The sequence below is a fragment of the Barbatula barbatula genome (genome assembly GCF_947034865.1).
Source record: "Barbatula barbatula genome assembly, chromosome: 4".
Lineage (NCBI taxonomy): Eukaryota > Metazoa > Chordata > Actinopteri > Cypriniformes > Nemacheilidae > Barbatula > Barbatula barbatula.
In genome coordinates, this window is record NC_136768.1 from 6,928,069 (window position 1) to 6,941,431 (window position 13,363).

At 38.0% G+C, this 13,363-nt stretch overlaps 1 protein-coding gene across 1 annotated transcript in view; it reads left to right on the plus strand.

Moving 5' to 3' along the window:
* The window catches only part of col7a1l (collagen type VII alpha 1-like), a gene marked incomplete at both ends in the record, with an annotated part of 47,110 nt that overhangs the window by 30,664 nt on the left and 3,083 nt on the right, over window positions 1–13,363 (plus strand). Inside the window, 44 exons of the mRNA XM_079454386.1 lie at window positions 196–237; window positions 324–368; window positions 457–495; window positions 603–662; window positions 737–769; window positions 1,067–1,132; window positions 1,261–1,305; window positions 1,374–1,409; window positions 1,506–1,532; window positions 1,662–1,730; window positions 1,803–1,865; window positions 2,061–2,078; window positions 2,163–2,198; window positions 2,290–2,328; window positions 2,416–2,451; window positions 2,963–3,097; window positions 3,290–3,391; window positions 3,540–3,716; window positions 3,828–3,935; window positions 4,175–4,219; window positions 4,605–4,676; window positions 4,853–4,909; window positions 5,122–5,163; window positions 7,955–8,422; window positions 8,602–8,637; window positions 9,106–9,132; window positions 9,230–9,289; window positions 9,463–9,588; window positions 9,689–9,760; window positions 9,850–9,885; window positions 9,981–10,040; window positions 10,176–10,220; window positions 10,406–10,441; window positions 10,876–10,911; window positions 11,001–11,057; window positions 11,308–11,379; window positions 11,479–11,550; window positions 11,625–11,660; window positions 11,745–11,825; window positions 11,910–11,963; window positions 12,059–12,112; window positions 12,190–12,252; window positions 12,330–12,392; window positions 12,508–12,624. Coding sequence (XP_079310512.1) covers window positions 196–237; window positions 324–368; window positions 457–495; window positions 603–662; window positions 737–769; window positions 1,067–1,132; window positions 1,261–1,305; window positions 1,374–1,409; window positions 1,506–1,532; window positions 1,662–1,730; window positions 1,803–1,865; window positions 2,061–2,078; window positions 2,163–2,198; window positions 2,290–2,328; window positions 2,416–2,451; window positions 2,963–3,097; window positions 3,290–3,391; window positions 3,540–3,716; window positions 3,828–3,935; window positions 4,175–4,219; window positions 4,605–4,676; window positions 4,853–4,909; window positions 5,122–5,163; window positions 7,955–8,422; window positions 8,602–8,637; window positions 9,106–9,132; window positions 9,230–9,289; window positions 9,463–9,588; window positions 9,689–9,760; window positions 9,850–9,885; window positions 9,981–10,040; window positions 10,176–10,220; window positions 10,406–10,441; window positions 10,876–10,911; window positions 11,001–11,057; window positions 11,308–11,379; window positions 11,479–11,550; window positions 11,625–11,660; window positions 11,745–11,825; window positions 11,910–11,963; window positions 12,059–12,112; window positions 12,190–12,252; window positions 12,330–12,392; window positions 12,508–12,624 — 3,063 coding nt within the window. The remainder of the gene's footprint in view (window positions 1–195; window positions 238–323; window positions 369–456; window positions 496–602; window positions 663–736; window positions 770–1,066; window positions 1,133–1,260; window positions 1,306–1,373; window positions 1,410–1,505; window positions 1,533–1,661; window positions 1,731–1,802; window positions 1,866–2,060; window positions 2,079–2,162; window positions 2,199–2,289; window positions 2,329–2,415; window positions 2,452–2,962; window positions 3,098–3,289; window positions 3,392–3,539; window positions 3,717–3,827; window positions 3,936–4,174; window positions 4,220–4,604; window positions 4,677–4,852; window positions 4,910–5,121; window positions 5,164–7,954; window positions 8,423–8,601; window positions 8,638–9,105; window positions 9,133–9,229; window positions 9,290–9,462; window positions 9,589–9,688; window positions 9,761–9,849; window positions 9,886–9,980; window positions 10,041–10,175; window positions 10,221–10,405; window positions 10,442–10,875; window positions 10,912–11,000; window positions 11,058–11,307; window positions 11,380–11,478; window positions 11,551–11,624; window positions 11,661–11,744; window positions 11,826–11,909; window positions 11,964–12,058; window positions 12,113–12,189; window positions 12,253–12,329; window positions 12,393–12,507; window positions 12,625–13,363) is intronic.

Sequence of the window (13,363 nt, forward strand, 5' to 3'; positions counted from 1 at the left end):
GTAACCAACCGGTGAACACAAAAAATATTTACCTCTGTAACACATTCACATGCTTGTCACAAAACTGACATTTTGTTGTGTCAAGGGATACACCGTTCAAAGTTCTGTGCATTTTTAGCTTTTTACATGTTTTTGCTTTTAATATATACTGTATTTCCTCTGTGTATGGAAATTCTTACACATCTTTCTCCCTAGTTTGCCATGTCGGACAATACCATCCTTACAAGGGCTATTAAGGTGCGACTAGACTATTCAGAAAAGATGTCAGGTTACATGAAAACATTATGGGAGCCTCAGTTTTGTGTGCGTTTCATTTTTTTAAGGGTGAACCAGGTGAGCCAGGGCTCCCAGGCCAAAGTGGACAACCTGTAAGTGACACTTCCACATTTTCTTCAATATGGACTAATTAAAGCTAAATGGATTTCATGTGTAACTTTTGCTTTTGTTATCCCTCAGGGTCCTGAAGGCAAACCCGGACCACCAGGGAATTCACTAGTGAGTGACTAACTTATGTCCGCCTATCATTGTTTTACAGGTGTAGTTTGAAAGTTTTACACATGAAGAAACGAATACTGTACGTTGTGTTTTTCTTTCTATTCCAGTTGGGATCTGGTACAGGACGAGATGGTCTGGATGGTCTACCAGGACAGCCTGGATCCAAGGTTGGACTATTTCCTGTTTCTGATGCATCCTCGTGTGTGATTTTACAAGTATGATTTACTGTCTGTGTATGCAGGGTGAACCAGCACAGAAAGGAGACCCTGGGTCGGTGAGTAATACAATTTATTCTGATGCTTATAACAAGCAGTCTTACTCAAGCATATGGTAAAATCTCAGTGACATTAACTGAATTACAGGGTTTACGACAGGGGTGTAATATTGAAGTGTGTCATAAAACACAATGTCTGCTGATGATTCTACAGGAACCTTTTGGTTGTGTAAAAATCCAATATGCAATTTATGTTCACTTTGTAGAAGGTCATCTTTTGTTCTTGTAGGACAGTTTGTTATTATAACAGAGAGTGGCTGAGAGTTTTTCAGTATTTGAGTGTGTTTGATTGATTAGAAGGGAGAGAAGGGGGATGCTGGACGAGCTGGGATTACTGGTATGCCTGGTTTACCTGGAACACCTGTGAGTAATTTCTTTTACATGTATGTCATGTAAAAGTCTGTCAATTACAGCATTGTCACTCACTAAAGATCCTGAGTTTTGTAGCATAAGTTTACTCTGTTTACATTTGTTTACATTCTGTCTCACAGGGTAAACCTGGTGTGGATGGAAAGCGAGGGGTAGCTGGAAAAGATGTAGGTGTAGTATTTAGTTTTGCCTTTGAATGCATCTGAACTGAACTGAACTGAACTGTTTTCGTTAGGGGGAACAAGGACTGAAGGGCGATGAAGCGGAAAAGGTAAGCAGTACAACAGATGTGAACTACTATTCCATTATATTCAAAATGAATATTTCAAGAATCACTGGCTGAAATGACTTATTTTTCAATTCATAGGGTGAAAAAGGTGAACCTGGTGCAAATGTAAGACATTCTAAAATCAACATCTTTTTTTCAATTGATGTAGTTTTTTTATTATAATATTACATAGAGTTTAGTTGAGTAAATGGTTTCGATATGTTTAGTATTGTTTATATGATGTTACTGCTTTAGGGAAATGAAGGTAAAAAAGGAGACCCCGGATCCCCAGGCTTGCCAGGTCCTCCCCTTGTGCTCCAAGAGGTATGCGTAAGCTTAGACTCTCTTTAAGTAGATGCTTGGCTCTTGATTAATTATTTTTGTATCTGGTCTCAGGGTATGTCGATAGAAGACATAAAAAAGGTGTTTCCCATACCAATGGGACCCCCTGGACCAATGGTGAGTGTGTCCCTATAAGAAATAGATTATTTGGTAATTAAATACTTTACTAAACATATACGTAAATGACCATATTTGGAGACCTTGATTTTGTACAGATGTAAGAAAATGTTCTTATAAAGGATTTTATTTAAGATCATCTCACGTGTGTGTGTGTGTGTGTGTGTGTGTGCGTGTGCGTGCGTGTGTGTGTAGGGTCCACCTGGAATGAAGGTATGATTTTTATTGCCAAGAGTCTTTGAAAGTAATGAAACATATTTCTTAGCCAACGGCTGATTCTTCTGCTTTGGTTGGCAGGGAGAGAAAGGAGAGAGGGGTATGAATGGAGATAAGGTATTATACCTTTCTGCATCTCCTGCATACAGAAGTTATCACACATTTATGTTTTAATAGAAATGATGTTGGACATTGTTTTATTTAATAGGGGGACGCTGGCCCACCCGGGAGAGCTGTGGAAATAAAGGTCTGTATGGTTACTGACTAGCATAATTTACTTTACAAAACAAATGTGTATGTATGTATTGTAATATATTTTAATGTTCTTTTTCAGGACATGGAAGCTTTGTTTGATTCATATGGCATTAAAGTAAGTGTACGGAGGCCTTTATTTTATTTTAAACAGTTTGCTTTTTGTGATGTTATCAAATTTATGTTAAAAAAAGTTGAACAAGTACAAATTCAAAAGGCGTATTTTGAAATATGTAGCAAAACAGTCTAGTGTAATAGACATTAACTACTATCTGACAGAATGAACTAGAGATTATATTGTTGATATTAATGTTAATATAAAAATTGCTTTAGTAACGGAAACTGTATAGTTTACTTGCTTCATATTTTATCGTTGTAATGGATTAAACAAAATATTTTACAGCCAGGATAATTGTAGTATGACAAAGGAAACCCATTTTACCAAAGTCTTGAAGTCGATCCATTTTTAGGGATTGTAATGCCATCTGATGAGTCATGTTCTTGTAAAGTGAAGATGATGGGTTTGTTACCCAGAGCAAACATTACTTCATTTTAGCTGTCAAGTACTGATAATGTATGTGATTTCTAATATATTTCTGAATGCTGATCATTGCTCTTGCATTGCCCAGCTATCGCTGCTGAAGGCTTTGATTGACAGACTGCTGCAAGACGGCATGGAGGAGCTTCTTCATGACATCAGCACCACCAGGAGAGTGAAAGGAGAGCGACAGGAATCAGATTCCAACATCATCACCGAATACACTGTGAGCGACATTCACACATTACAACACACCTCTAATGAGATGCTTATTGCCATATATCCATCACACTATACAAACACTCTGATTTCTAGTCAGAAATAATTCATGTTGACCGTCTATAAAATTCTCACCCTTAGCCATAATGTCACATTTATTAAGCCCACCCGCGTTATTGAAGCTTTCTCTAACCCACAGAGCTCAGTAAAGTACAGTCAAGCTCATGAATCTTTGCCTGCTGTGGATGTGAGCACAGAAGAGTCTGATCTGGACGAGGGGCAGATGCCTGAACCCAGTCCCGTAAGTAAACATCCATTTTTAAGTTAGTTGTTATTGATACATTTTTGATATTTAATTTCAATTGGTATACTAAATTCTTTAACCTGAAATGTACGTCGGTGTTCCAGAGAGCTGTGTATTAAACATGTTTTTTTTTTTTGTTCTTAAGGAACCAGTGGTTGAAATAGATGTCACTCCTACCCTTCTCTATACCACCCACAGTAAGACTAACCTGAGCAAAATAAAAGACAAACTGCCACGGAATGAGGAAACCGCACCAGTTGAGAACAACTTTCATGATGTCACATCTTCCAAAATTTCCCATTCCAACACGTCCTCCGAGAGGGTACGCTTTTTAGTTTGGTTTCCTACCCCAGCAGATCTATATAGAGAAAGGTCAATAACATTTACAATGTTTTACCATGTCTTTGTGTATTTAAACATTGTTTGCTTGAAGGTGGCTTCTGGTAAAGTAGAGGTAGGTACGGAGACAGTTTTACACAGCCTTGACGACACAGGAACGAAGGCTTCTGGAGAAAAGAAGAAAGGCAGAGAAAAAGGAAAGGTATGAGAGATCTAGCTCGGCTAAAGGTAAACTTAAGTAAATGCATTAGCTCTTATAATCTCTGCTTTAAATGATCATTTACAAAAAATATATCCAAACAGTGTTAAGACTGTAACTGTAAACTAACTAGACATAAATAATACTAAATCTGATCAATTTACGGTGACATCTACAACGAACTTAATGTTAATTGAAAATCATAAATTCTGTTGATTCTCAACTGCTAAACTCTCAACCAGGGCAAAGGAAACAAAGGACGGCAAAAACGGCAAAGGAAGCGTTTGGTAAATGTTTTATTTAACCAATCGCACTTAACCTTCACAATAACTAATGCTGATCATTTCTATAACACCTGACTTATCTCAGCAGAGATTTTAGATATGCCTAAATATGTCTAAACATTTGATTAAAATAAACCCTAAATGACGTATGAATATTTACATTAAAGTGGAACATTAATACAATGCACGTTTGCCCTTAATCATCTGCATAACGGTTTTAATAAATATTTCGTAACAAATTTCACAAAATTTCATTTTCACTCCCTAATTCTTGATTATCGATATTATTGTAGTTAAGTATTTCTTACTCTTAAACTTAAATTTCTATATTTTTATTTCCATTCATAGATTGTTCTATATGTTTATATTACTGTACATTGCATTACAGCGAGACCAAGACGACATGGAAGAGGACGTTGAGGAGGCATCATATGATGAAGAATATAGTGCTGAGTATGAGGTACAGTAAGTTTATGATCTAATGTACAGCAAGACACCTTGAAGGTGGACAGGTCAGAGCCACATGCACTTGAGAGCCCAATTGCGTCATATTTACGTGCATATACGTAATGAAAATGAAGATTCAAACACTTGTTGTGTATGTATGTTTATGTTGCTTTATCTGTGTAATGTCAGGATGAGATGCCCACAGAAGACCTGTTTACCGCTGAAGAGCAGGAGAATACAGAGGAGGTGAGCTTTATTAACACTAAATTTACAATTTTCTCTAATGTCAATGGCCAACATGTTGTTCGCTCATAATCCTTTTGAACGCCAGGATGCTCGACCTACCCTATGCATATTGTCACAATGAAATCAGTAGATCACAGTCACTTAGCTTATTTGAACAGTATTTTAATGTGTTAACAGTGTTTTTATTTATATTATTTTGCTTTTGTCCTTAGCTGAAAATCTCGACAACAGCTTTATATACACAAGAAAATGAGGTAAGAGCCTTTCTGTTGACTGATGTCATTTTTTGATGTCAGATTTATTAGCTGATAAATGGTTTAACACAAAAAAAATGTGTTTTACACTCTTAAAAGTAAAGGTGCTTTGTTGCCTAAGAAGAACCATTTTTGTTTAAATGGTTCCATAAAGAACCTTTAGTCTTAGTCTTTTACAAAAGGTTCTTCGTTGCAAAAAAGGTTCTGTAGATTATGAAAAGGCAAGAAAGAGATGCTTATTTAAAGAACCTTTGACTGGATGGTTCTTTGTGAAACCAAAAATGGTTCTTCTATGGCATCGCTGCGAAGAACCTTTTAAGCACCTTTATTTTTATGAGTGTATGTTGCTTAAAAAGTCAAAATTCACACAGGGAGAGATGGAAGCGCTTTCACTAGCACAATATCCAGAGGAAATTACACCGGTAAGAAATAGTGTTCTAATATAATTTGGAAATTTACTTTTAATAACACTGCTTAGATCTAAAACTGAAATATGTTTCAGAGTGTTTTAACAACAACAGCGAGTGCTCTGATCTCACCCAGAGTCACAGAACAGGTGCTTCTCATTCTTAATGTATTATATCAACAAGTTCATCCACATAACACATTAACTTATGTGTCTGTTTTACAGAAGCCAACTGAATCTAGACTATTGCCAGTGTTAAATACAAAACAAACTGAAGAGGAGGTAAGAATAGGACTGTGAATGGCTATTTTTCTGGTTCCTGCTTGCTTGAAGGGTGACCTCTTTGTTTTGCACAACTCATGCACTGATATCCTCAAACTCTCGCATGCGGCGCTTGTTTTAGCATGAACTAACAAGCTTTGAAAGTGGTGGGCGTTGTTGCTCATATCCATAAATCCGTCTCTTGAGTGATTGAATTAGCATTTATTTTGTGCAATCCACAGGTCTTTAATTTCTTTGTTTATTTCGCATGATAAAATAATCAGTCAGTACAGAATAAAATGACCTGTTCGTTTCTCCATCAGTGAATTTCACCAGTGCTAAATAGACTTTAAACAACCGACTTCGGTATATAAGTATACAGTGTATATTTCAAGACAAATAACAGTTTAGCATCCCGGCATGCACTGCGTTTGTAGCTTTCTCTAGATAGTGGTTTGCGCACGTGGAATGCAGAATGACACATGAAACACTCTTTATAGTCTCACTTACAGATCAGCTGCAGTGAATAGGTTTTCTTTAATATATTTATTTCTTTAACACAGGAGCTCCTCTAAACTCTGTAAGAGAGACATTCAAGTGTGTAGAAACTGTGAAGGGTAAAAGAGGGGGAGGAGCTGACTGGCCGGCATTACTTTGGGAGAGCCTCTTTTCCCATCGCACAATGATGATGTCATCCGCCCCACGCTGCCATCACCACGACTAGCGTTCAGAGCGCTGCGCTGCCCTCGATAGATTGAGAGCAACGACCTGCACAGTCTGAGGAAAAACCAACTCTATTAAAATATAATGTGCTGTTTTACAAGTAATGAGCAAATCTAGAAGCTAAATTATACATTTAGCTCATATAACAGTCATGAATGGTTCCTTAAATCCCTTCCTTTAGTATAGATTTGTTCATCAGTGCCTTATTTATTGATAAGACTGAAAAAGATTATATTTTGTTTCTTTTACATTTGAGAGTGTCACCTGCTACCTGTTTTCACTGGTGAAATTCTCTGACATATTGTTTTACTTTATAGTTTTTCAGCTTGTGCATGTCTGTCAGTAAATGCGTTCATCCCTACTGAGTCTTCTTTGTGTGCTGTGTGTCCTTTTAAAAATGAAAGGTTTCATAAGGAATAACTCCGTACATGTTGTATATTAACCTGCACACAGACCCTCATCAAATATATGAACATGAAATAAAGATTTATGTTGAGTTTATGTTATGCAAGTAGACTTTTGAGTCAATTATTTTAAAAACCTTGTAGGAGTGGTTACCAGAGCAACTCAGAATCACAATCATTACAATTGTATTACATGGAAGTAAAAATAATGTATTTCTAGCTAACACTGCCCATACAACTTACTCAACAAACATCCAATAAAACTCAACAACCACTGAAAGTTTTTTGGGAAAATATTTAGAGTTTTACAGACTATAAGCACTGCCAGACATTCAAAGAATATGTTTAGTGTGCATCAGAGAGAAAAAGAGAGAGGATATTACATATTTTCATGATGATGCTGTTTGGATATGAACAGGGGAACTTGTCCAAAAATAGTGGCCTGGCAGAGGCAAGGTCTAAAATGAGAAGGAGCGCCCCCTGGCCCGATCCCGTGGTAAGACATTCCTACAATTTATGTCCACCTTTAGTTTTCCAATTTGTATTTCCTCATTAAACAAGGAGGCTTATTTTGTTAAATAATATAAAAAAGGAAGCTCAAATCGTTCCTTCTTCTGTAGGCCTACATGCCTGGAACAGCAGGAGGACAAGGGCGTTACAAGCAAGGGCACAAGGTGATTGAACTTGAATGGAATTACATTGTCCTATTTAGTAGTTAGGCTATGTTTGGATAATGTCACTTCGGATTTTCAGAAAGAAAGTTAAATGATATCTTCTTGTTTTAGCGGTCAACATCTGGTGCGAGGAGAAAAAGGAAGCCGAAAGTGAGTTTAAATCTCACACTAAAACCATGTTCCTAAAGATGTCAGACAATCATCTTGATTGTACATTTATTCCTATTTTAATCAATAGTCTCTAGTTATCATGAAAAAATCCATTGTCCTAACACAAAACCCCATCCCGTTTTACTCTTCTTTTTTTTTTGTCACTCTTGTAGGAAAAGAAGCAAAAAAACAAAGAAACTGAACCTGTGACAGAGACTTACGGAGAGGGAGAGGCAGATGTCTATCTTAAGAACAGAGAGAAAAAGGATGAGAGACAAGGGGATATGAAAGAAGAGGATACAGTGACTGAAAACAGAGAATATGGTTCAGGTGATGGTGATGATGAAACAGGGAGCGAGGAAACCGAGGAAGACTTTGAGATGGAAAGGGAGAGAGAGAGATTAGAGATGGAGAGAGAAAGGGTGGAGCTGGAACGAGAAAGAACGGAAGAACTGGAAAGAGAAATAGAACGAGAGAGAGAGATGGATCAAGAGGAAAAGGAAGAGAGGGAGAGACAGTTACAGAGGCAAAGAATGGAATGGGAAAGGCAAAGAGAGAAAATGGAGAGAGAGAGGATGGGCGAGATAGACAGAGAGGAAGACATGAGGCCTCATCACATTCCCAATTGTGATTATCTGAAGGTAAGAATGTGTATAATAAAAATGTCATATTACATTTAGCAATAATAAATTAAGCGATAATGCAAAATAGAAGCATTATCAGTTGTTCATACCCATTGTCAATGTGTATGCATCTATATTTATGTTTGTATTAAATATGATATTAAAAGTGTCTTTGTCTCCATTTTGCCTTTTTAAAGGGACCTACAGGCGAAAATGGAAAACCGGGCCTTAAGGTTAGACAATTATTTAAATTATAAACTAACAATCTATTCATTCTTGCACGCATCACTGCTATTTTAGTTATTTTTCATGTAAGCAATGTTCTCGTCAGCTCTTATTAGGGACTAGGATCTGTGTGTTCTAAAACCAAAGTCTGTTAGATAATCATCCGTGCTCCCTCATTGGACAGCATCCCGCCCACACATGACATCCCTGCCTCCTCATTTGCAATTTTCGAAAATTGTTACTGTCAATCAAAACGGTTAGGCAGAATTTCAGCAAAGCCTGTCGCTTGCTTTGATGTCCCCAAAGTCTATTTTTACTTCTCCGTGCTTGATATGAATTCAATGTCTTTATTAATGTATCTCTGTTATTTTGTAGTGCCGATGTTGACTTCCCAGACAACTTTGTAGCTCTTTCTTTCATTCTGATAATGACTTGATAAAACTTTACGTGTGTCTAATCATTTATGAATTTCACAGGGGGAGATTGGGGAAAACGGCCAGAAGGTACACTCATGATTTGTTTTAATAACTCCATGTATGTTATATATATATATATATATACATTGCTTTGGCATAATACCCTTTTCCGGTTGTGTTTTAGGGCGAGCCTGGAACTGGACATCGTGGACCCATCGGTCAAGCAGGTCCACCAGGACAAAAGGTTAACTAATGAATTGATCGTTTGAAGCTGAATATAAAGAAATATAAACCATTAATAGTACGCATTATTATCGTAATGTTCTGAATTTTTATAAGGAATTCATTTTAAAGCTTGTTGGTGATGTGTTTAACAAATTACTGTAATCTTAATCACAATCTCTTAAATGCGCCTAGGGCGAACCTGGGGAACCAGGACCAACTGGAGCTCAGGGTATCCAGGGTATCCGTGGCAACCCTGGCATCCCTGGGTCACCAGGTCAAAGAGGCCAGCCAGGTGACCATGGAGAAGCAGGTAAAGAGGTAATGACCCCTGATTATCCTTACATGTTGTGTAGAAAGAAGTCCATTTTACAGGGAAATATTTTGGCATCACCTTTTGCAAATAAATTGTTTTTTATAGGGAGAAAGAGGAAGAAGAGGTAAAAATGGCTCACCTGGCTCTCCAGGCACATCGGGTCCTTCAGGACAGCAGGTAGTGCCTGTACATTTACTCATATGGAGCGAAAATGAAAACAAAAGACTAAGTAGAATGAAATGATAACATGTTATTCTTCTGTACAGGGTCCACCTGGCCCTCCCGGGCCGAAAGGTGATAAGGTAAGTCATTGTTTGTAATGTTGATGCTAACAATTTTCAGTGAGAAATTGTAATAATATCAAGACGGATAAAAATGTGACATCTGTTATCACCAGGGTGACAGTATCCCTGGAGAACCCGGTGACAGAGGAATTTCTGGGCTCCAAGGTCGCAGGGTAATATTCAGACAAATGATCTTTCAGATTTATTGTACTGTAGGAATAAAGTTTGAACTATAATAATAGAAAATGACAATGTTTTATGAATAGCAACAAAATGCTTTTTACTTGTGATTTTCTTTTCATTACCAGGGAGCGAAAGGCACTGATGGTGCTAAAGGTCCTCTGGGTCTCATGGTGAGATGTGCTACTCCATGTACTTCATTTCACAAGGAGATTTAAATATAGACCCATTTCTATTGCACGATTTTGAGCAGGGTCTCAACAGAATGTGCCTCATTCATTGGTTATATCCTTTTTCTACAAAAGCAGTGATTCTGTGCAATGTGCTAACCTCTCTTGACCTTTCCACCATTATTAAGGGTCCTAAAGGCCTCGGTGGTGTGAAAGGAGAAAAGGTGAGGTTCTTTCCTGGAGCTCAAAGCTTGTAGGCATCTTTGACAGGGCTGCTGTGCTCAAAGCGCTTCTCTTCTCATGTGTATTGACATGGCAGCTCCTTCAATCGACTGTCTCTTCCTGCTTTTCTCATTTCAAGACGATCTTGGCTCAGCTGAAACTGCTGTGTGCGCTTTCCTCAAACATACACACCATGACAGGATCTGCATCAGTTGTGAATGATAAATATATTTTTTCTTAGGCTTGTGTAACTGTATGATGTGTTGAAAAAAATGCAACAATATGATTGCAGAAATCATGACTCAATATGCTATGTATTTAGGAACAAATAGGGGAAGGTAACCAGAAATATATTACATTTTTGGGGGTTTTAAATTGTTTACTTTGACAACCCATTCAAAAAAATTAAAAGGAACAATTCTTCTTGACTTGACAGGGTGACAAAGGTGTCCCTGGTAACAGAGGAGACAAGGTGAGAACAGAAATAATCTGTCTGTCTGTATGTCTGTCTGTCTATCTATCATTGTTGTTCATTTATTTATGTATGTATTACTTTTTTAGGGTAGCCCACTTTCCATGCCAGGCCCCCGAGGATTTAAAGGCATTAAAGGAGAACTAGTAAGATCATTTATAATTTTATCGTAATATATCCCACATTAGTCCTGTACTTGGCTCATTTCAAATGTACAAACAGTAAACTGTTCGTGGCAGAGCTATATAGCCTACACTAAAGCTAGCAGAAATGTAAATTTATTTTCAAAGTCTTTAAAATCTGCAAAGAATATTTTATAAAATGAACAAACTAGATAGACGAGTACACAGTGTATACTTCATAATTTAGAACACTGTTGTCCTTTATATATTTCAGGGTGGGCGTGGGCTTCCAGGATTTGATGGAGATAAAGGAGAAAAGGGGGAAGATGGACCACCTGGTGCGAAGGTATTTTTACACATCGTCTAAGTGAAAGAGATCTTACCTTTGTGTATGAACATGGACCAAATGAAGAGCATTTCCAACATTGGTTTCATGTAACTGCAGGGACTGAAAGGTGAGGCTGGTACCAAAGGAGCCATGGGCCCTTTCGGTGCACGTGGTCCTGTGGGACAAAAGGTAAAAGTTGTCGTTTAACAGTTTGGTATGTTATGTAAGAACATTTTGGAAATAAAGGAAAATTCTTTCTTCAGGGGGATCCTGGGGAGCCAGGCGTCAATGGGGAAAAGGTACAGTATTGTTGACTTCTGAGCTGCCCTGTTTTAATTCATACATACAACAGGTTTGCATTTTTATGGAATTCGCTTTGGCAGGGTCGAAACGGAGAGAACGGTGTGGATGGAGAAACAGGTGAAAAGGGAGACATGGGCCTGCAAGGTCAAAAGGGGGATAAGGTGAAGATTTGAATCATCTGAATGCACTTTTCATAAAAAGCTAAGTCTGGGATGCTCAGTCTCTGCTGCTGCATTTGTGTTTAGGGTGAAAGAGGTGATCCTGGTTTACCTGGAGATACAGGAATTAAAGGAGAGAAAGTAAAAAAAACCTTCTTCTCATCTGTCTGTATTCATTACATTTCATTGTGTACATACTGTACGGGAAACCACTTACCACACCTGTTCTTCTGTAGGGCTTCAGAGGTTTCCCTGGTCGTACTGGTAGCCCGGGACTGGATGGAGGACAGGTAGTTTTTGTATTTTTGTATTTATAAATTAGGAAATTGGAGTCACAAAGAACAATTCTTTTCACTGTAACACAAAGGGTGATCCCGGGGACCCTGGGGCACTTGGCATTCCTGGACTGAATGGTATCCCAGGACGAAAGGTCAGGCACACGTTTTTGACATCATTGTCATTCTGTGATATAATGGTAAGGTAAATGTTTTTTTCATTCACATTTAGGGAGAAAAAGGCGATAGCGGTGTGAATGGCCTTGATGGAGCTCATGGGCAAAAAGGATATAAGGTTAATACTGCCACAGATCTAGTTTGAATCTTTAAACGAGAACAAAACTAAGATTCGGAACCATTCTATGCATTTCTGTCATTACAACCAATGTGTTTAACCCATTTGTCCGCAGGGGGCGACAGGATTTCCAGGTTTCGCTGGGTTTAAGGGATCCGCTGGCTCACATGGAGCTAATGGCTCTCCGGGACAGCCTGGTCCCGTTGGACCCAAAGGAGAAGTTGGACCAAAGGTACATTTTACCTACACATTCTACATTTCCACATTAAAGAATGATACAGAACTGATTCGAGTATTTATTTTTGAATGTGATTCATCGGAACTCACAAGACAGATAGATGGAAAAATAGTCAGGCCAGTGTAATTATGGCCATCTTCATATCTCACCCAATCTCATATAGAGAAACAGTGGAGGAGGACAAGCCCCTAGTTTAGGAGATAAGCAGAAGTTGAGGGAGAGGTAGAGAGTCTATTTCTGCAGGGCTGGTGATTTGAGCTATCAAAACAAACAATGTGCTTAAGCCGCCTTTAGCCACAATTAAGCATTCCTTGATGTTGATAGGAATGGAGAGTGTTTTGAAGCATGCGCAAGTAACCATCCTTAAAAAAAGGTGTGCTTTATGAAGCAAACATGTCTATCCTCTATTCTCTATCAACTTTCTGTGGATAGAGGATAGATCTTCTTGATACAATGGTGATCTGTATAAAATGTTTTATTTTGCATTGGTAATTTTGACTGTCAACTGTTTTTTGGGGGGATATTGCCAATACTTTGTGTGTTTTTGTCAATGCTAATATGCGTGTTACTTTATGAATTCTTTGCGTCTTTTTTCCAAAGCACAGGATGTACACTTAGTTCAGATTCATTTAGATTTTTTTACCTACCAAGATAAGGCTACACTCGTGGCAATATATAGCATCAAACACATGACTGACAAGTTGCGTGAAAATGTTTTGACAATGTAACCTAT